This window comes from Aotus nancymaae, unplaced genomic scaffold (genome assembly GCF_030222135.1).
Source record: "Aotus nancymaae isolate 86718 unplaced genomic scaffold, 86718_ANA_hifiasm-v0.15.2.pri h1tg000001l, whole genome shotgun sequence".
NCBI classification, from domain to species: domain Eukaryota; kingdom Metazoa; phylum Chordata; class Mammalia; order Primates; family Aotidae; genus Aotus; species Aotus nancymaae.
Genome location: NW_026988412.1, coordinates 9,691,907 through 9,715,799, shown reverse-complemented (window position 1 = coordinate 9,715,799; position 23,893 = coordinate 9,691,907). Strand labels below are relative to the sequence as shown.

Sequence of the window (23,893 nt, the reverse complement as noted above, 5' to 3'; positions counted from 1 at the left end):
TAGGGGTCACCTGGGCCCTTTTTCCCTTGCACAAGTCAAATTTCCAATCTCTTAGCCATGTAACAATTAGACTTTCTCTTTACCCCACTGTGACTTCTTTTTGATTTATTCAGTCTGGGCTTTTCAGTAGGAGTCAAGTACTACATAGCTGGAGAAACAAGAGACTCTGGAAAAAACAGTTACAGGGAGAAGCTAGAAGAATATTAGATTTCTAGTTATGTATTTTGATGTTTAGCTCATGAATTTGAAATCAGTGTTTAGCTGGAATGACCTATCTCTGCTTGATGTGACATTAGCTGGGATGGCTCAAAGGTCTGGAGTTGAAATAATCTAAAGTCTGACTACTTTCAGTGAGGGTAGTTGGCCTGACAGCTACGCATGGATTTTCCATACAGTCTCTCTGCTTCCTCATGGCATGGTGGTTGGGTACAAGAGTGAGCCTCCCAAGAAGACCAGACAGAAACTGTATCACCTTTGATAACATGGACTACAAAGTTATATAGCATCATTTCCACCATAGTCACAGGCCTCCCAGATTCATGCGGTAGAAGTACAGTTGACCCTTGAACAGTGAGAGGGTAACTGGCGGCTACCTCCAGTGCAGTCAGAAATCCACGTATAACTTTTGACTCCCCGGGTACTTAACTACTAATAGCCTACTGTTGATTAGAAGCCTTACAGATAACATAAAAGATTGATTAACATATTTGTATGTTATATGTATTATATGCTGTATTCTTACAATAAATTAAGCTAGAGAAAGAAAATGTTATTAAGAAAGTCACAAGGAAGAGAAAATATATTTACTGTTCATGAGATGGAAGTGTATCATCATAAAGGTCTTTATCTGTGTTGTCTTCACATTGAGTAGACTGAGAAGGAGGAGGAAGAGGGTGTAGGTGTACTTTCTCAGGGGTGGGAGAAGTGGAGGAAGTAGAAGAGGAAGCGGAAGAGGCTGGCACGCTCTGCTTAACTTTTATTGAAAAACATGCACGTATCAGTAGACCTGTGCAGCTCAAACCTGTGTTGCTTAAGGAATAACTGTAGATGCCATTTCCCAATGAGAAGAATATCATTATCACATTGTAAGAAGAGCTGTGGGATGGAGAACGCATTGCATGCCATCTTGGAATTCACCGTCTGCCACAAGCCATGATCAGTACCCCTGGTGTGTTCATAAACTCTGAGCTTGTCAACTAAATTAGCTCTTGTTCAACAATAACCCCAGAGAATATATTCGTGTATACTTAAATACATACACATATACGTACATAATAAGTACTTAGTGAATAAGACTAATTCTTGGATTCAACTTGCTTCCAAGATATTTTCCGTGTTATGCCTAAGGGTAAGGGCAGGGAATTGGGCCACTCAGTTAATTTAAAATAAAAGTGTGTCACTGTCACCATGTTTTTATTTTTTTTTCTGGGAAAATAAATCAGGCTGCTGAGTTTTGGACCCAAATCATTTCCATGGTAACAGAGCCTAATATGCTGAAAGGCAGGCTATAGTTCCTTCCAATATTTGAAATATCTGTATATGGTCTGCATTGCTGAGGTGGGTGGATCACAAGGTCAGGAGATCAAGACTATCCTGGCTAACATGGTGAAACCCCATCTCTACTAAAAATACCACAAATCACCCAGGTGTGGTAGCATGCTCTTACAGTCCCAGCTACTTAGGAGGCTGAGGCAGGAGAATTGCTTGAACCTGGGAGGCAAAGGTTGCAGTGAGCTGAGATTGCACCACTGCACTCCAGCCTGGGTGACAGAGCGAGATTCTGTCTCAAAAAAAAAAAAAAAAAAAAAAAAAAAAAAAAATAGTACACTTAGCAGAGAATAACATTACCATTAACCCCACACACACATACATATACACTTATGCACATATTTATACACACAAGAAACATGAATGTTAAACAAATTTCATAGTTTATATTAAATAATATTAAGTATGGAGGAAATGACACTGTTCAGCCTGGTCTTCTCAGGTCTGCATTAAGCCAAATTTTCTTGTTTGGATTTCTGATCAGTTAGTTGACTTTAGACAGATTCTGATCATGTAAAGCCAGGGGGGGAAAAAGTCAACAATTGTAGATACAGAAGGGAGAATAATTACAATTTTTGGAAATTCCAAATCGTTCAATGTGGCTTAAGAGTCGTTTATATCTAAGGGAGGATAATAAGGCTGCACAGTCTTATTTTTAATTTTAGGACTTTTAATTATGAAGTATTTCAAATATACAGAAAAGAATAGAAAATATAATAATATGAGAACTTTATATCTATCCCCATAGCACGCATTAGCCATTGGCTATGTTTTTCTCAAATCTCTTTTCTTTCTAAATGAATAAAGTATTAACTATTCAGTCAGCTCACTACTTACCTCTTCCTTTACCACTGCACCCCCTCCAGAAATCATCATTCTCAAAACATTATGTGTGATATTCCTTTGTATGTTTCCATATATTACTGCTGTCAAAAGGTAAACTGAGGCGCTTTAAAGTTTTTGGAAATGTTTTGACCAGACAACAACTCATGAGTTGGGCAGCTCCAAATTGCAGATGATTCTGGGCTCCACTGAAGGGGCATGAAGGGCTTTTGTTGAGTTGTCATGAAAACAAGTCGAGGAGACTGTATCATCACTTAAAGTGGAGAAATAGCCTTATTTGTATCATTGCAGTGAGAAGTCCCTTAGTTGGCAGTGTTTGACTGGCTAAGCTTAAATTTCCTTTTACTGTTTATACTCTGGTTTATGTAGGAATCCAGGATGCTTAAGCCACCTGTCTAATGGCCTCCCAATTAATTATTTTAACAGTACTTAGGAGGAGATCCCTACACTGTTGTATCTTTATATTTTAAAAGTGTGAGAAATGGGATCAGAGAGTATGTGTCCTTTTGCAGCTTGTTTCCGTCACTCCACGTTTTGATTTTGTGCTTTAGCCACGGGTGAACATGCCATATGGAGAGTGGAGATGAGCCTTCACTGTTGCACAGTTTATCATTTGTTCAACTAAATTTCTAGTTCACCTGAGAATGAGTTGACAATGACACGTTTTGCATTTATTGAAAATGCTAATGATAGGCAGACAGGACTGGACACCAGACAGAAGAGTGAACACAAGAAAGAAGAAATGTGGTTATTCGTACCCTAGTTGTTCCATCTACTCTTCCGCGTATAATCCATCCTATAAGGGCAGTTACAGGGGCTGCGTGGTCTTTGGCGATCACAGGATAGAAGCCCAGTGATTTTCCAGGAGGCAGTCTACCCTAAGTGAGGTCTAGGCTTGTGCAGAGATTGAGGAGCCAAATCTCTGGGCTACCATCAGAAAACTGGTGATTCCTTGTAACCCAGTCCCCACTTCTTGCCCCTCTAGATCTCCTTTTCTACTGGGAACTGTCTTACTAGTGAGATCTGATTCACACAGGTGGGGAGAGCAGGGAGGTGAGGTGGGTGGCTTCCGTTCGGGTTCCTTCTTGTTCTTCCACACACATACCCACTTCCATTTCCTACTGCCATGAGAAACACCTCACTCGATGTTCTACGCCAATTGCCAGTTAGTGATTTTCAGCTTTTTAAAATGTTGTTTAAACAAAATAACTAAAGGGGTATTTATTTCCAGGAAACAAAATTGAGTCACTGATTTCATCAGATATATGTGAGCTATTGTGTATACTCTGTTTCTCCTCCATGCACTATATTACCCTGAATGTTTCAGAGACACTCCTTATATACAGAAGTTCCCTCAAAACAAAAAGTGACTATGCACACATTTTACTTTTCAGATGGCATTTACTTATTCAATAATATCTACAGAATTAAATGTTAGAGTGACCTTGTGTCACTATCAGCTAGTTACCTTTTATTTCTGTTGCGTTTCCAAGTGTGTTGAACTACAAGCAAGTGGCTTTATGCAAATTAAACCGCATGGAAGCTTTTTAGGCCTTGTTCAGATACTAACAGGTTTGATAAATATATTTGTCTAGCAAGAATAGGACAAAGAGCTCTCTGTTTACCGACATAGTTTATTGTCATTCTGCTGTATACCTCTCATGTGGCTGTTTTATAGGACATAAAGTCTGGCTATCCTGTCGGAATCTCAGATCTTATTTATAGTTTGCTGCAAAGTGGCTTATTGTCATTTATTATTTCTTAGTTGATTTATATAGCATCTTTTCACCAAAGAACCCATAGATTTATTTACATACAGAGTACATACACACACACTCACATATACACATTCTTATACACATCCTTGAACTGAATCCACTCAATCCTATGATGTAGCTAGCAGTATAGCACCAAATATCTGTATGAGCCTTTTCTATTTGTTTTTGTTCTAAGACCATCTTCTGGGAGGGCAGTTGCCATATTTTCTTTCACTTTGTTTATCTTTTGCCTCTAGGTGGATCGGATCATTTTCTGTGTCTTCTTAGAAGTTGACTACAAAATCTACAAAAAGAAAATGAATGAGTTTTTCTCTGTAGGTGAGTAAAGCAACTTCTTGATTCTTTTCAAACTGAGGATTGAAGAAGTGTAGGCATCATTTCTGTTCCTATTGTTTTTCATCTTTGGGACAGTCATACACTGTCACCCCTGCCAACTTGTATCATAGTTTCTAAGACCTGAACAAGGAGACAGAAAATCTAGGCTCTGGAACTCTCTGCCCGACGAGGTCACTGTGTCGTCTTAGGGAAGGCAGTTCATCTCTTGGGTTTCGGTGCTTCACATCAAAACTGAGGGGCTATTAATAAATGATTTCTAAAGACACTTCCCCTGGCCCTAAATTGCATGATCTGTGATTCCTTCTCCAACTTGTAAGTTTGCTGGGCCCCATGCCTACGTCTACCATGTTAAATAACACTGTTGGAAATTGTAAGCCCATTTATGTTCATAGTCAGAATTCAAACTGTTCCAGCATTCCATCCCTGTTCCTCCCCCAGTTTCTAACTCCAAATTTTAACGACTGTAGAAGCAGTTCCAGGACAGTCTGAGAACAGTAGTCATTCACACTTCTTTTTAGAATATAGGAGAAACCTCAGGGTTATTAGAGAACTGTGAGTAATGTATTTACATTGATTGAATGTGTCATTAGTTAGATTTGAGTAATTTGAATATTTTCCTTCACTCTCCCTCTTCCAGCCTGTTAAGGCTGAGGCTTGTTTAATGCCTTGTTATTTTTATGGTGCCATTAAAGTCACAGTGTCTAAAGTGCCTTCCTTAGCCATGGCAAGAATTGCTTCCAGGAAATTTCAAGCTACTGTGAGCATTGTTGGTACTTGCTTTTCAGAGAGTTTTCTTTTGAGGTTTCCACCTCCATCTGAAGTGGTTTGTCATATAACAGGTGACTCTGGCAGGTGGGAAGGAGTGAGTAAAGGGTGCTGATGTACATTCATCATCTTAAGCAGTCTATCAGAGCAAAACGATAAAGAGGATGCCTTGCCTGTAGGTCAGAGTGGGATGTGGGTAGCTATCCAGAACAGCTGCAGAAAACCAATAGAGATGGTCAACTCTCCGCTTATGCCCTAAGTGGGCTAAGTTCTTCTAAGTAACTTGAAGTACTTCTCCCTAATTTTATAATTGAAAGGTGAATCTGCTAAGTGCATTTAATTTAGGGCTTTAACTACAGTGTATCTCTAAAATGTGACTTGCTATGATGTATGAGGCAAATAGTTTCATGTCCTGTCAGTATCAAATCATCATTTGTAAGATTTTATAAATTTTAGACTCTTTGAGATGTTTGGAAATAATGACATCATATTCATTTGCATGTCTTCTAAAATAAAATCTGCAGGAAGCCACACTAACATAAGATAAAAAATAATTACATAATTATGATCTATTGATATTGAAACTAATCTATCAGCAGGTATTTCCAATGATGCAGGATCAAAAAGCACACTGCAAAAATTTTTAAAAATGAGACAATTTTTATTTAATATTTAATATATTAATATATTAAATATTAATAATTATGCAAACAAATTGTTTGAAAAATTTCTACTTTAAATAAATTTTTTAATGCATTGCAGTACGTGAGCATGTGAAGTAATAAACTCACCCTCAATCTCACATCAATACTTTGAAGTACACAGTGCTCATGAAATTATTTTCAGTCCATATTTACAATAGTAAGTACCTTTAAAATGAAATGTCAAAATCCTCAAAAATGCTAGAGTATTTCTGCAATGTGGAAGCACTAGGTATTTGAAAATTCTAAATATATAATATGAAATCAAGGTGATGTCTAATGGAATGTGACTGCTAATATAGATAATATACCTTATCTGTCAATAATCTGAACTTGTGTTTAATTCATAACTATGCGATCTTTAAATTAGAATATATTTCTTCTTACTTGTCATGTATTTCCTAGACTGAATTATTACTGAAAATTTCTGTAGCAAGTGTTCATAATCTTTCCCAATGCAATAATGATAATAATTCAGAAAAAAATCATTTTTATAATTAAACAAAATATCTGTGTTTTAGAGTACTTTAATCCCATGTCTGTAAATTTTATAATTGGGAATCTGAGACACTATGCATAATAAAACAATAAAAGACTGAAAGAGATCATACTAAAGGTATGACACAGGCATAACTACCACAGTTCAATAATAATAGTTCAATGAAAATTACTATTACAGTTCAATAATAATGTTGATAATAATCATAATTAATATATTAAATAATAACATAATAATGGTTAATCATAATTCAGACATTTTTGATTTGGTTTCTATCAGCCAGCCACAGCATTCATTTCTTTACATGGGTAAATCATCAATCTTCATGATAACTCTAAGAAAGGAGGTACTGTATTCACCCTGTGCTGTGGTTCCATTGTTAGGGTTTTTTCCTAATTTGGTCTTGAGGTTTCTCTCTCTTGCGAATGGCCATAAGCCAGGATAGCCACTATCCAGGAGAGCTCTGAAAGGAGTTGGGGAAAGGTTAGGTTCAGACACGTGTCAGAGGAGACACAGTGAGGAAGTGAAACTAAAATGCATGAAACAGAAGACATCTATTACTCACAGGTCCCAGACAGATGAGGGATGCCAACAGGAAGCCTGGAGGTGGTAGGGAGCCCAGCCAGCAAGTGGCAAGCAAGAGAGAGCAAGCACCTGGGGACTGTCTTTATTAGGTCCGTATGCACCACCCCTTAGGCTTTCCCATGGGGGTTGTGGATTGACTAGTTTAAAGAAAACAGGAAGCAGGAACTTACTTCTATGATTCTGACACTATTAGATTTTTATCATGATCAGCAGTTGGGAAGCATATTGGGTTTGGGGTCAGCTGGATGAGGAACAAGTGGAGCATATCACAAAAAATCACACAGGGAGGGAAGTTTAAGTAGGTCAAAGGTGACAGGATACAACTGGGTTACAAACAATTTATGTTAGGCCTAAAAATGGATGCTGGCCAGGCACAGTGGCTCATACCTGTAGAAGGAGGATTGCTTGAATCCAGGAATTTGAGGCTAGGCTAGACAACATAGCAAGAACTTGTCTCTACAAAAAAAAAAAAAAAAAAAGTTAAAAATTAGCTGGGCTTGGTGGTGCATGCCTACAGTCCCAACTACTCAGGAGGCTGAGATGGAAGGACCACTTGAGTCTGGGAGTTTTAGGCTGCAGTTGGCTATGCTTGCACCACTGAACTCCAGCCTAGGTGACAGAGTGAGACCGCATCTCTAAAATATATCAATCAATCAATCAATATTGTAGAGATTTTAAGGCCAAAAGAAAAAAAAAAGGATGCCAAAGCAGCAACTATATTAAACAAATTTATGATACCTTCTGTTTCGGGGATGAAAAACGAGGCATTCAGCTAGAAAGCAACAGAGCTGTATTTTAAAATTGAGAACAGCATCTGCCATTGCCCAAGTGGTAACAGGTTTGTTTTCTCAGAACATCTTCAGAGAAAGATGAGATCAACTTCCAGGCTGCATTTGGAGTATTGGGAAAGTCCCATTTCAACTGGTGCCCGTCATTTTTCAGAGATGCCACACTTCTCTTTCTTCTAACACCTAGAAATATCTTCATGGAGACTTTTCCAATATGAGTCAAATTAGTGCTTTTACCATTCATCTCAAAATTGAATTCCATTCACATCATAGAGGTATTGTGGTGCTGTTACCTGCAGATGAGCAGGTAAGTGGTGAAGGAGAAGCCCAATGGCCTTTATAGCACATCTACAGGAGCAGATGGAAAATTGCTTATATTCGTTTACCAGGGCTCTGAAGACAAAGTACCAGAGAGAGCGGGTGGCTTAAACCACAAAAATGTATTTTCTGGTTATTCTAAAGGCTGGAAGTCCAAGGCCAAGTGGGGCCTCTTCTGAGGCCTCGCTCCTTGGCTTGTAGATGGCTGTCTTCTCTCTGTACTTTAAAATGACCTTCCCACTGAGTCATTTGTGCTGTATCTTTCTCTTTGTATAAGCATACCAGTCAAATGGGATTAGAACTCACTCTAATTACCTCATTTTTATTTAATTAGCTCTTAAAGGTCCTATCTCCAAATGTAGTTATATTCTAAGATGTGGGGTTAGACCTTCAACATAAAAATTCATAGGGAGGGGAGCATCACACACTGGGGTCTGTAGGGGGGAACTAGGGGAGGGACAGTGGGGGGTGGGGAGTAAGGGAGGTATAACATGGGGAGAAATGCCAGATGTAGGTGATTGGGAGGAAGGCAGCAAACCACATTGCCATGTACACCGTGCAACAATCTTGCATGTTCTTCACATGTACCCCAAAACCTAAAACACAATAAAATATATATTTTAAAAAAATGATTTGAGAGTTGAGATATAACTACTATTTAGCAAAATAAGAATGGTTAAAAAAAAAAAATTTGCAGGACACATAGTTCAGCCCACAACACTGCCCATCGTAGAAATGCATTAAGAAACTCCAGGGAAACCAGCAATGAGTTTTTTTCAACAGTTTAATATCTTGCTGTGGGGTAAAGCACATTTGGCTTTTTCCATCCAGATGTATTATTTGAAAATAGAGTGTGGCAGCTTTATGGAATTATCATACACTTTGGTTGCAAATAATTTATAGTTACAGTGCACCATTACATGGCCTACAGCAAATAATATTTGTGTGATTCAACTCAGAAATCTCTTTGTTCTTTACATAAAAAGGCTTGTATTTTTTCAGTGTGTAGAATTTATTGTGTGTAGTTTTCACTGGATGTAAAAAAATGAAAAAGGAAAAGACAATTCCCGATCTGGAATATAGAAGTCAGTTTTTTTGTTGTTTGTTTGTTTTTTAACTGGAGTCTTAGTCCTAATAGAGAACCAGGGGATATTAGTTTTCCTCATAATAACAATAAAGAACATACAGTTTATAACAATATTAAAGAATCCTGATGTTTGAAGCTTGAGACATCATGGTTAAACACTCCTCTGCTCCTCCCTCTAGGGAAAGCCAGTCTTCTCAACTAGAAACGATTTTGCCCTCCTAGGGACATTCTGAGGTATTTTTGTTTTTCACAACTGAGGGAGGGCAGAGGCTACTGTCCTCTAGTGATTAGAGGCTAGGGATGCAGACAAGCATTCTACAATGCACAGTATGACACCCCCACAACTCTCCAACAGAGAATTATTCAGTCTCAAATGGCAGTAGGCAGAGGTTGAGAAGCCATCTACTGGTACTGTCTCTTACCATTCAGGCCATAGTGGCAGTCTTTGCCTTTGGATTGGGGTTATTTTACAGTGTTTAGACTACTGCTGCTTTACCAAATTTTGCACCCTCTCCATTCACATACCCAAGATTTCTATATCTTGACCTTTGTTAGCCACATATACCTGCCATCCAGCCCCTACTCTCCAGGCCTTCCTGCCACCACCCCACTCCTGGTATCATTTATCTATTACTGCCCATAAATTTAGAGTAATAATCTCAGAAAATATGATCTTTGCATAGGTTTTATATATCTAATAAAAGTGTAGAACTAAAGGCTAGCATACAGAGCAAGGAAAAACGAATTCACTAATGGTTTTCTTTATATACCTCAAGCAAAGGTCATTGCTTCTTTGGCTAATAGTTTTTATTTTTTATCATTAGTTTGGTGACTATTGGTTGATAAACTCACCTTGTGAGCTCACAAAACATGTTTTAATTTTAGATACCTTCATCCCATTATCAGTATCTGCGTAGTAACTGATTCATTCACAATGAAATCACCTATGACTGAAAAATCTACTGACTGATCTTTTTAAAATTTGTTTTTCAGAGTCAGGGTCACACTCTGTCATCGAGGCTGGAGTGCAGTAACACAATCATACTGATCATAACTGACTGCAGCCTCAAACTCCTGAGTTCAAGTGATCCTCCTGTCTCAAATTCCTAAGTGGCTGAGACTACAGGCATACTCCACCATGCCCAGCTAATTTTATTTGTTTGTTCTTTAGAAACATGGTCTCACCATGTTGTCCAGGCTTTGTCTTGCACTTCTGGGCTCAAGTAATTCTGCCTCAGCCTCCCAAGTCATTGAAACTATAGATGTAAACCACTATGCCCAGCTCTAATCTTTTTAGTTTTTTAACCATAAAAACAATTAAATTTGTCAATTTTGTTTCCAACTTTGAAATATATATAACATATACACAATATCCATGTCAACTTTAGATATATATACACACACACACACACACACACACACACACACACACACACACACATACATGTATATAATAAATATAAAACAGTGCTGGGAAAAGTAATAAGATAGGAAAATGAATTCCAGGATATGCATGTGCTCATCCCAAACCTGACACCTGTTTGTAAGAGGAAGATTTTCCTTAAGATGAAAAATTCCATTTATATCTATGAAAATAATTTTTAAAGTATGTCTAAAAAATTAATAGAAGAAAAGGCTAAAATATTCCCAGTGTTCTTGATATAAATAGTAAAATAATGAGCTATTTGATCCACTAGTATTTGGGACATCTACCTAGTACAACGTAAAATAATAAACCTTATAAAATTTCAAGAAGTTTGAATGCCCTAAAAATGAGCTTGAAAAATATAGTAGACATATAGAAAACACATGAATAACAAGTGTTTTATCTAGTTAGAACTAGGTAAACTTAATCTGTAGGAATTATAAGTTTATAAATTATAAACTTTAGTGGAGATGATTTTTGGTCTTAAATACAGATTTTTTTTTTGTATTATATATAACATAAAGGCATATGAATGAAAAAGGAAAACTGTAAGTCAACTTTGAGAATTATATCTTGGGAACTTCTTGAACATTTAACACATCTCAATGTCTGGCTAAAATGCATAGATTTTATTTCTCAAATGTTGACAGACATGTTATTAATTTGCTTTATTTGAGTATGTAAACATATTTAGGTTTCATGCATTTTACCTTCTTAGACACAGATAAAGCTGAGAAAGTCTAGCTTTGTATAATTATGGTAAAGAAAATTCCCAATTCAGATTTTGATAATAATTTTTATATCTTAAATGCATGCCTATTATTTTTTAAACAAAACAAATCAAGAAACTTCTCAATCACATTTTACTTATTTTGACCTCCTTGCAGTCTTCCAAACATGCAATAAATGTTATTGATATGAATATATTTTTCATTTATTTTCCTAATCATGAGTTTCTGCCATTTATTTCTGTCTAAATTATACACACTCCTGCAAGGCAACTTTAGCTGGGTTTTATATTATTATTATTTGAACTTTTTATGTTGTCTCATCAATGAAAAATAAGTGTGAGAACAGAGACTATTCCTAATAGTCCATTGCCCTTTCAGAATCTGGAAAAAATCTAAATATATAGTAAGTGTGTATTAATGTAAATAAAAACCTACCATGAGCCTAGACGGAAACTGCTCTGGTTGGAATGTATATCTCCTCCAAAATTCATGTTGAAATTTAATTGCCACTATAACAGTATTAACAGGTAAGACCTTTAAGAGTGATAGGCCATGAGGGCTCTAGCCTCATAGGAGGGATTGGTGTCATTATAAAAGGGTGAATTCAGCCTCTTGCCCTTTGCCTTCCACTTTGTGATGTCTTCTACCATGTGATGATGCAGCAAGAAGACCCCTCACCAGATGCCAGCACTTTGATATTGGGCTTCTCAGCCTCCAAAACTGTGAGCCAATACATTTCTGCTCATTATGTATTACCTAGTCTGCAGTAGTCTGTAGCAGCACAAAACAGACTAAGACAGAGACAATATTTAACCAAAGTTTCAGGTAAAAAAATCTGTTTTTCTTAGAAACTCTTAAGTATCATTGACACAGCCAGACAAGGGGATAGCACTGCTTTTTACATAGTTTTCAAAGTTTTCAAAAATTAACGTTAAAAATAATTGAAAATTAAAAATTACCTTCTCTGACAAATAGGCACAATACTTTTAAATTTTTACCCAGGAATTTTTTAAAAACATTTCCTGGATTTCACTTTTAAAAATATGATCTATTTTGATCTATTTAAAAGCAAACAAGAGAAAGTACTCACATTATGTCTTCTGCATCTTCCCTTTACACTGATGTTATAAGTCTATCTCATCCATTATCAGTCATTATATTTCTATTAGTTGTCAAATATTTATTATATGCCTACTACGTTTCCAAGGCTTTTATCAGTGCTACATTTAAGATATTGTTCTTGTAATAGTCCTGAACGGCACATATCATGCGGAAGAGTTGATAAACAATATTAGCAAATAATGAAATATAACATTGGTACAGTCATAGCATCCAGGAATTCAGAGGCAAATATGTTTGAGGACCAGATTGACTGGAGCAATTTTCATGAAGAATGTGGCACCTCCAGTGATCTTTAAAGAATGAAGAGTAGAGAAGCTCACATCTAGTGTTGGGTAAGAAACCTAGAGGGATAATGACAGTTCAGGCTTGAGAAATTGTAAAATAAAGTAGGATGCTTATATCCAGTTTGTGAAGCCCTGACTGAGAAATGTTGACACTCTTACCAACGTATTATGCAACTGGGCCTAAGAGTAAGTTCTTGATTGGGAAATGGGTTAGATTTCATATTTAAGAAGGATTAATTCAATTCATGACTTAGAGACTGGCCTTTCAACAACGCCCTATTGCCATGGATTCCTCATCTGCTTTTATTGAGATAGTAGGGAACAAAGGCTAAAAAAAAGTCAGTATATTGGCCAAAGTCACATAGTTGGGTATGTCTGAGCTCAAATCCTTCCCACTAGGTAATGCTTGTTCCCACAGCAATCCTGAAAACACAGACAATAGTTTGAAGCTACTTGTCTGCTAAAAAAAAAAGCCACATATTATCCATTTGCATTGGTGGGGCTAGAGCTACTGAAAAGCTAGAATTCCTCCAGTTATATGATATATCCACATGTTCTCTTTCCTTCCTTCTCTCACCTCCTCTCTGGTCATCAATTTTCTAAGAATAATTATGAAACACATGGTGTCATGAGCTGCTAAGATTTTCTTTCCTCTTGCCATGTCAGCATAATGATTGGAAGATAGAGACTTGAAGAGATGAGTGGTGAATTTCTGAGAAAGGTAGCAATTGACTAATGAAGAGGTCAACAGAGACAAAGGCAACTATGGTAAAGGGGAAGAAATGCTAGGTTTGTTATCATAAGAAATGGCCTCTAATCTCGTCACAGCCACCTTAGCACTGTGTGGCTTTGTGCATGTTGTTTAACCTTTTTCTGCTTCGGTTTTGTCATGTGCAAACATAGTAATGGACCAATTCCAAATATAAGGAATAGTAATATAAATGAAAATTCACTAGATATGGTGACCAAGCATCATAAATTTTTAAATATCCATGTTTATTTCCTGTTACAATTTTAAAAGTAAGTAGGTCAACTTTTGTGATCATCTTTGAAAAATACATAAAACTTCTTATCACAAAAGTAAGACAGGTTTATAGTGAAAAACAGATAAGCAAAAAGAAGAAAATGCATACTATTTTCTGCCCTATAATCCAGAAATGAATTACATTTTGCCGTTTATCCTTCTGATCTTAAAAAATGGAAAATGCAAACCACCAGAAATTGGTCTTATAACTTGCTGTTTGTCATTTAACACAAATCATGAACATATTTTTCATGTCATTATGAATTTTTCCATAACTTAATTTTAATAGACCTAAAGTTTGCTCAAAACCATACTATTGATCTTAGGGATTATTTTTGCAAATTATTTCTCTATTTGCTTATAAGTAATAATTTTTGAAAACCATCTTTGTAATTAAAAATTGGCATCATTCTCATTTTTTAAAATACTTTTCTAAAAGTGGAATCACTTTTCAAAATATATGCAAAACCAAGACACTTTTACTACTAATTGTCAAGTTGCTCACTGTGTTTGTAGCACTACAGTTGAATGTCATGTACGGTATAACTACACGGATTACCATTCACAGGGACGGAAATATAAATGCCCAAGCCTAGCATTAAGCAACTTGAGTTTACATTCCTGTGAGTGGTAATGAGAGTTTATTTGTTTCCTACCCTTCTCAATGGGTTGCATCTTAATGTTTTGATGTTAGCACTTTTATACACGAAATAAGGTAACTAATGGGTAACAACATTCATTTATTTTATTACTAATATGGTTTAACATTTTTTCCAGCTATTATATCTCTAAATTTCTTATACGAAATTGTTGATTATAACCCTTGTACATTTTTATTTCATCTTTTTCTTATTGATTTATAAAAACTTTGTATATTGATGTTATTAATCTTTCATATGTATTGTTGCAAGTGGTTTCCCAGTTTGTCATTTATCTTTGTGATAATTTTTTATAACCAAAATGGTGAGAAAAGGTAGAAAGACAAGATTTTAAAATATATAAAAAAAGGAAGGAAGGAGAAATGGGGAAATGAAAGGAAGAAAAGACTGAAGGTTTAAAAATAGAAAAGAAGAAACCCTTTTTAATGAAAGAATGAGGTTAAACCAAAAACTCAAAAATGACCTTGATTTTAAGACTATGGACTTCACCTCACAGAAAACCATTTTATTTCTAATTAGATTGTTTCTAGTTCTCCTCTTCAGACACTTTTTATTCAAAGCAATCTGCTTCCTGATTTACCAAACGTGGTAGGCAGAAAAATGTCCCCCACAAATATGTCTACAATCTAAACACCAGAACCTGTGAATATGTTAGATGGCACTGCAAAGGGAAAAATAAGATTGGTGGTGGAGTTAGGGTTGCATTTAGCTGACCACAAGATAGGAATGTTATTTTGGATTGATCATAGGGGTGAGGTCAATATCATCAAGAGAGTTCTAAAAATTGAAAGAGGGAAGCAGAAGAGGGAAGCCAGAAAGAGCTGTGACTGTGGAAGAATGTTCAGAGAGAGGCACTGTTGCTGTTTTGAAGATGGGGGAAGAGGGCCATAAGCTAAGGAATGTGGGTATCTCTAGAAGCTGGAAAAGCAAGGAAACAGATTCTTTCCTGGAGCCTCCAGAAAGGAAAGCAACCTAGCTGATATGTTGATTTTAGTCTAGTTGAACCCATGTGGGACTTCTGACCTACAGAACTGTAAGATAATAAATTTGTGTTGTTAGCAGAAATACATTACAACAGTAATAGAAAACTAATACATCAGTCATCTATGAATAAGTAAAAGACATACAAGAAAAACTTCTTACCCAGTCTGAATTGTACATTTCCCCCCCCCAAATGATGCATTCAATGTAGGAAAAAACGAGAGTAAAAGAATTCAGTATTTTCTTTAATTATGAATGTTTACAAGTACATGGCACATTTGTGCACTTTTAATGTGCAGATCACATTGATGTTTAGAATTCTACAAGACATCCTCTCTATAATGTAACATAAATGAGTTAACTGCCTTCTTAGGAAATGTGTGCTCACCATTTCCACTTGATGGGCCTCAAAAGCTACAAACACATTTTGCCTTCAATGAAAATCTGGCGAAGTGTTGCTGTAACCAGGCAACCTGAATGCAGGAACAAGCAGCCGGCATAGACAGAAAGCAATCTGCCCCTTCCAACCGGGGGAGTGTGCAGTGAGTGTAGCAAATGCTGATAAACAGCAGAACAAATGAAGACCTGGGAACATGAGCCTTGACTAAGCAGAGTTTGATCTCATTAGGAAGTTCTGGTAAAACAGACACAACTAAATGCTAGTTGGAGAAGGGAGGGAGGATGCTGTAGTCATCTTTATAGAGACCCCTGCAGGGTGCTTTTGAAAGACCTTTCAAACATTCTGGGTAGACTGGTTTTGGTTCTTTGGTTGAAAACATTGAGGCAAATGCAGGGGAAAAAATCTTTTGAAGAATAATATATAAATAAAGTAATTCCTAAGAAGGCACAGAAGTAAGAATAAAGACAAAAATAAACAATAGGGAAACTGAAATTCCTACAAACTATATTCCACTTTACGTATGGACCTAACTTTATTTATTTATTTTTTTTTTGAGAGGGAGTCTTGCTCTGTCGCCCAGGCTGGAGTTCAGTGGTGTGATCTCAGCTCACTGCAATCTCTGCCTCCCTGGTTCAAGCAATTCTCTGCCTCAGCCTCCTGAGTAGCTGGGATTACAAACTCCCACCACCGCGCCTGGCTAATTTTTATATTTTTAGTAGAGATGGGATTTCACCATGTTGGTCAGGCTGGTCTCGAACTTCAGACCTCGTGATCTGCCCGCCTCGGCCTCCCAAAGTGCTGGAATTACAGGCATGAGCCACGGCACTCAGCCAGACCTAAGTGTTATGGTCAGCCTCATGTCTTTGAGGAGTTGTCAGTCTCCGTCACTTACTGGTCACTCCATAATCCATAGCAATCACGTGACTGTCTCTGCCTTCCTACTGCAGCCATCCTTGTTGAGGTTATTAGAATATTTTTGATGGCTTGAGCATGGGAACTGAAACCACTGCATATTTGAGTCCATGGCTTCACATGACCCTTTAGAGCCTTTCTCACATTGGACCAGGCACTCTATCCTGGCGACTGCTCTGCCATCTCGTCTTCCTGACAGTCATCTGTGTCCGGCCTGGCCCTTTCTGGTATATTTGCTTGCACACGTCTGTCTCCAGCTGAAGAGTGTCTCAGGCGTCTTCAACTGAACCCATCCAAAATTAAATTCCAAATCTGTTTCTCCACTCCTCAATCCTCCTCTTCCTAAATCCCATATCTCAGTAACTGATGCTATCATGTGCCCAGATGGCCAAGCCAGAGGCAGCAGCACCAGGCAGTTTTCTAAGCAATGCCTGTTATTTATTGCTTGATTTATAAAGTAATTAGATTTGAGTGCTCATTTTGGCCAAGGATCAGTTGAAGGAAAAATGATTCCTTTAAAAAAATGTTCTCCTGGCTTTATCAATCACCTTCAGAAAGTAGATTTAGCAATTTGTAGATTCAGTGAGTCCAGATATTCAATTTAATGGCAAGAGTCCTGCTCAGGGAGGACTTTCCCTTATCACTCGTTCTTTGCCTGAAGTTTCTGCTTTGTCAAATCCTCAAGAAGCCATGAGGATACCAACCTCTTCCCTACTACCTCTTCCAGGGCTGGGTGTGGTGGCTCACACCTGCAATCCCAGCACTTTGGGAGGCCGAGGCAGGTGGATCACAAGGTCAGGAGTTCGAGACCAGCCTGGCCAGCATGGTGAAACCCTGTCTCTGCTAAAAATACAAAAAATTAGCCAGGCATGTGGCAGGCACCTGTAGTCCCAGCTACTTGGGAGGCTGAGGCAGGAGACTTGCTTGAACCCAGCAGACAGAGGTTGCAGTGACCCGAGATTGAGCCACTGCACTCCAGTCTGGGCAACAGAGTGAGACTCTGTCTCAAAAAAAATAAAATAATAAAATAAATCCAAAACAAAAGCTTTATTTTTAATAATATTTCTTTTTTCTGAAAATACAAATTGTTCCTAGAAACTTTGGGTAATGAAATATTAAAAAGATGGAGTGTACAAGAAGCCTGAGGTAAGAAATTAAGCTCTAAGGAAGAGAACTTGGAAGCAAGTAAAATAAAACCACAGCAGGATTATTGTAATTGTTTTCCTCGAAAGACCTGCCCATGTGAATGAATGTTCCTGAAAATTTGACAAGGGAATTACTTGATCTATTTCAGGTGTCTGTCCATTTTTTTTCCCTTGAGGGTGGAGGGGATACCTCAATAGCTCAAAAGGATAACATTCTACTTTATGACACCCTCCTTTTCTCATGCCACCCACAGACCTCTTTGAAGCTAGTCTCCATTCATGCACATGTCTCCTAGCCAATCCAGGAATCCTGGCCATGGACCGTGATAATCTTGACACTCAGCTGCATGGTAGCTGAGCGATTTCAAGCACATAAGAAAGCATACCATGTCTTATAAAAAGCATAACTGTTCCTCAAACCCAGCTACTATGTGGCTTGGGCACCTCTCACCATGTTAGCGTTAGTGAGACAACACAAGTTAGTTCAGTTGAAATATCCAAAAAACATGGACATCTCCTTTTTTGAAAGATTCTTCTTCAACACACCAATATTGGTGCTTTGGACCAGAGGCTCTCAGTTCAGTGTGCGTGAGTGTCACCTGGAAGGTCCTTTACCCAGAGCTCTGATGCAGTAGATCTTGAGTGGGACCTGAGAATTTGCATTTCTAACGTGTCCAGATGATAGCGGTGCTGCTGGTCCAGAGAGTATACTTTGATGACTACCTTAAATGTTCTATGGGGTTTTCTTTGCTTGTTTTTGTTTATTTCACTTCCCCAAAAGAATGTATTAATTATGGAGGCTCTAGGTAAAGGAGTAAGACAAACCTCAAGTCATTCCAAAACCCATATGGCATACTTCATTTTCCAAAGAAGTATGCACTATTTGCTGTAGGGAAACGACAGATAACAGATACCTGCTCGGAAGACAAGTATAACGATTAAGACAAAAATCATTTGCATTAACTCTCTTTCCAATAAAAGAAGGTGAAATCAATGTTACAGACCTCAAAGTAGGTTAGACATTTCCTTATGAGGGGGATTCTGAAGTATATAAAGCTAGCTTTTACCCAAAACTAGTTATTCATGAGAAGCTAGTTGGTTTTCACATATATTTTGTGATTAAAATAAGAACTTTGGTCATATCCATGTGTTTGTGTAGAATGCAATGGGTAATCTGACAGAGGGTGATGCAGTGAATAAAAACAGCATCTATTGTGAAATTATCGTCGAAGAGGCCCTGTAAGATGAAGTGGAGCTTTAGCCTCTGTAGGCTCCGTGCCTGGGAAGGAAAGGGGATTTTCTGGAATTGGCATTTCTGAACACACAGAACAACGCCATCTGATGGATTGCTCTCTATTTTGGAATAGTATTTGTGTCACTTTGGTAGAAACCTTTTATTTCATTTTTGTCCTCTAACAAAGAAGTGTGGTGCTTGGAGAACTGTTTAAAAGGGCTGCAACTCTGTGCCCACGCTTCATCAGCCTCCTAACTACTTTCAAACTTTGAATGGCATGACTCCCTACTTCCATAGGCTATCATCTTTTTGTAATATATATATTTTTGTTCCTGGTTTTGTTAGAAAAATTCTTGCCAGTAGTTTGTTGCACAAACATGACTCAGGAAATCACATTATATAGAATAATGTTGAACGAAAGTAGATTTCATTAATATGTAATGGAACGTTAGGTGCTCTGTAGAGCAAAAGGACTCTATGCTTGATTTTAATACAAATAATAACAAAATATTAATGCATGTGCTTTATCATTTTCTGTAAATTTCTCTCATAAAAAGTTATCTTTCGAAAGATGGTGTGTCACTCCTCTGCTTAAAGTTGTTTAATCACTCTATATTTTTCCAAATAAAGTTTAAATGCTTCAACCTTATATATTAGTCAGGTTTCTGCAGAGAAAATAAACATATATTAAAATACATGGAAAGAGGTTTATCATAGGGAATGGCCCATATGATTATGAAGGCTAAGTCCCAAGATCTGCAGTTGGCAAGTGTGAGACCCAGGAGAGTTCATGGCGTAGTTCCAGTCTGAGTCCAAAGGTCTGAGAAACAATATAGCCAACCATGTCATTCTAGTCTGAATGCTGGCAGGCTTCAGACCCAAGAAGAATTAATGTTTCAGTCTGGATCTGAAGGCAGGAAAAAAACTCGATGTCCAAGCAGCAGAAAGGCAATGAGGTAGGAGGATTTCCCTCTTCCTCTCCAGGGGCCAGCCTTTGTGATCTAGTCCGGTCTTCAACTGATTGGATGAGGCTCACTCACATCTGGGAGGGCAGTCTGCTCAGTAACAATTCAAATTTTCATCTCATTCAGAATCACTGAGAGACACATCCAGAATAATGTTTCACCAAATGTTTGGGAACTCTGGACCAGCCACCTTGACATGTAAAATTAACCATCACTCCTGGCATGGAAAGCCTGTATTACCTAGCCAAAACAGATTGGGTTAGCTGCAATAATTTCCCAGATAGCTCTCCCTTTGGCCATTCATAGCTAGTGTTATTTCCTTAAAAACATCTTGATGGTTCACATCCACATGTTTTTACAGATGTCGTTCCCTCTGTTTGAATGTGATTACCCTTGTCTTTGAGTTCCCCAAGAAGCAGATCCTGAAACAAGGACCGAAGTAGAAGTGTTTTGGGGTGGGGAGAAGATGATCCCAGGAAACACCAGTAGGAAAGTGGGAAAGAGATGAGCAAAATCAGGAGGTAATGAGGTTAAGCTGTAAGCCAGTTACCACTGGACAACTGGGGCTCAATCCCAGTAGAAGTGGGGAGACTCAGGGAGATAGTGTAGAACGTGCCTTGAATTAGGCCACCTGAGAAGCAAGGGAGCTGGGGTACTTAAACGCAAATTGTCAGTCATTTGAGAAAGGCTCAACCATAAATGGTGTTAATTCCTTGACAGTACTTGAATGGGCTTCAGCAAGCAGAGAGAGCCCTCAGGCAAAGAGAACCAGGAGCTGGTGGCTCAAAGGTGGGTTGGCATGCACTGAATTGTCAAAGAACAAAAAGCTGTAGGCAGGACATCCACATCTGGGCATCTCCTGTAGCCTTTCTTTTTCCCTAGGTAACTTTAACTCACTCTTTAGGACTCAGCTGACGCCTTCCCTCCGTAGACCTTCTCTCTGACTTAGATGGCTCTTGTATATATTTCCCAGTATAACTTCTGTTTACCTACATCAGTCAGAGAATCTGTTACCTTCTTCTCTGTTGTGTTGCTTTTCTTTTTTTCTTTCTTTCTTTTTTTTTTTTTTGACATGGAGTCTTGCTCTGTCACCAGGTTGGAGTGCAGTGGTACAATCTCAGCTCACCACAATCTCCACCTCCTGGGTTCAAGTGATTCTCCTGCCTCAGCCTCCCAAGTAGCTGGGACTATAGGCATGCCTCACCATGCCCAGCTAATTTTTGTATTTTTAGTAGAGATGGGGTTTCACTATGTTGGCCAGGATGGTCTCGATCGCTTAACTTTGTGATCCACCCTCCTCAGTCTCCCAAAGTGCTGGGATTACAGGCATAAGCCACTGCACCCTGCCTGTTTTGCTTTTCTATATCACCCACCTTGTGAGCTCCTTGAAGGAAAAGATTGTTAACCTGTATCATAATGGGTACACAATGTAAAGCTCAAGAAATGGTTATTTAAGTAGTAAAAATAGTAATAAGAATGACATCATAATGCAATCACTCAATAGGTGCTTCTTGCCTATGGCACAGATAAAACAAATTCACTGAGCCAGCAGTATTGCAGTAGAGAAAGAGTTTAACTCATGCATGGCTAGCCAAGCAGAGGACAGAAGTTTATTACTTAAATCAGTCTTTCAAAAAGCTTGGAGGCTAGTTTTATGGACAATTTAACAGGCAGGGGTCTAGGGAATGGGTGCTGCTTATTGGTTGGGGATCAAATTATAGGAGTGTGGAAAACTGTCCTCATGCACTGAGTCAGCCTCTGGATATGGGTCACAGACCAGTTGAGTCATGAGTCAAAAATCCCGGTAGAGTCAGTCAGTTGCCAGAATGCAAAAGTCTGAAAAACATCTCAAAGACCAACCTTAAGTTCTAGAATAGTGATGTTATCTACCAGAGCAATTGTAGAGGTTACAAATCTTGGGACATCTGGAACAATGGCTAATTATTGTTTAACTGTGTCTACATTTTAGTAGAATTCAGGCTTCTCTCATAATCTTGACCTTGGGGGCTGTCATTAGTTTTACAAAGGCAGCTTTAGTTCCCAAACAAGGAAGGGGTAGTTTTGAGAAGGGTTATCATCATCCTTGCTTTTAGGTTAAACTATAAACTAAATTCCTTCCAAAAGTTGCTTGGGATATACCCAGAAGTGAACAAGAACAGCTTGTGAGGTTAAAAGGAAGGTAGAATCTGCTGTGTGAAATTTATTTCACTGTCATACTTTTTCATTTTCTTATTAAAGTTCTGGGATACATGTGCAGATCGTGCAGGATCGTTACATAGGTATACACATGCCATGGTGTTTGCTGTATCCATCCGCCCATCTCCTACATTAGGTATTCGTCTTAATGTGATCCCTCCCCAATCCAACCCACCCACTGCCATCTCTCTCCTAGCCACCCCACTCCCAACAGGCCCTAGTGTGTGATGTTCCCCTCCCTGTGTCCATGTTCAACACCCACTTATGAGTGAGAACATGCTGTGTTTGGTTTTCTGTTCTTGTGTCAGTTTGCTGAGAATGATGGTTTCCAGCTTCATCCATGTCCCTACAAGGGATATGAACACATCCTTTTTGTGGCTGCATAGTATTCCCTGGTGTTTATGTGCCACATTTTCTTTATCCAGTCTATCATTGATGGGCATTTAGGTTGGTTCCAAGTCTTAGCTATTGTGAACAGTGCTACAATGAATATATATGTGCATGTGTCTTTATAAAAGAACTATTTATAATCCTTTGAGTATATACCCAGTAATGGGATTGCTGGGTCAAATGGTATTTCCATTTCTAGATCCTTGAGGAATCGTAACACTGTCTTCCAAAATGGTTGAACTTATTTACACTCCCACCATCAGTGTAAAAGCATTCCTATCTCTCCACATCCTCTCCAGCATCTGTTGTCTCCAGATTGTTTTTTAATTTTTTATATATATATTTTTATTGTACTTCAGGTTCTGGGGTTCATGTGCAGATCATGCAGGAATGTTGCATAGGTACATACATGGCAATGTGGTTTGCTGCCTCCATCTCCGCATCACCTATATCTGGCATTTCCTCCCATGTCATCCGTCCCCAACCTCTCAACACCTTGCTGTCCCTCCCCTAGACCCACCAACAGACCCCAGTGTGGGATGCTCCCCTCCATGTGTTTTCATTGTTCAACTCCCACCTATGAGTGAGAACATGAGGTGTTTGATTTTCTGTTGCGTCAGTTTGCTGAGAATGATGGTTTTCACATTTATCCATGTCCCTATAAAGGACACAAACTCATCACTTTTTATGGTTGCATAGTATTCCATGGTATATATGTGCCACATTTTCCTTGTCCAGTCTATCATCAATGGGCATTTGGGTTAGTTCCAGGTCTTGGCTATTGTAAACAGTGCCACAATGAACATATGTGTCCATGTGTCTTTATAATAGAATGATTTATAATCCTTTGGATATATACCCAGTATTGGGATTGCTGGGTCAAATGGAATTTCTATTTCTAGGTCCTTCAAAAGAATCTCTGCACTGTCTTCCACAATGGTTGAACTAATTTACACTCCCACCAACAGTGTAAAAGTGTTCCTATTTCTCCACATCCTCTCCAGCATCTGTTCTCTCCAGATTTTTTAATGATTGCCATTCTAACTGGAGGGAGATGGTATCTCAATGTGCTTTTGATTTGTATTTCTCTAATGACCAGTGACGATGAGCATTTTTTCATATGTTTGTTGGCCTCATATATGTCTTCTTTTGAAAAATGTCTGTTCATGTCCTTTG

General features: G+C 38.1%; 1 protein-coding gene and 1 long non-coding RNA gene across 5 annotated transcripts in view; one reads left to right on the top strand and one right to left on the bottom strand.

Moving 5' to 3' along the window:
• MACROD2 (mono-ADP ribosylhydrolase 2) overlaps window positions 1-23,893 on the top strand; it is a 2,078,532-nt gene that overhangs the window by 1,872,556 nt on the left and 182,083 nt on the right. For both annotated transcript variants that reach the window (XM_012474868.3, XM_064377970.1), the window contains exon 9: window positions 4,406-4,487. In XM_012474868.3, the coding sequence (XP_012330291.2) occupies window positions 4,406-4,487 (82 nt within the window). The remainder of the gene's footprint in view (window positions 1-4,405; window positions 4,488-23,893) is intronic.
• Window positions 6,031-23,893, bottom strand: part of LOC105732712 (uncharacterized) — a 252,087-nt gene continuing 234,224 nt past the window's right edge. For 2 of the 3 annotated variants that reach the window (XR_010343271.1, XR_010343275.1), the window contains one exon: window positions 6,031-8,757. This is a non-coding gene — a long non-coding RNA (uncharacterized LOC105732712). The remainder of the gene's footprint in view (window positions 8,758-23,893) is intronic. The other variant, XR_010343273.1, reaches the window with a different exon arrangement.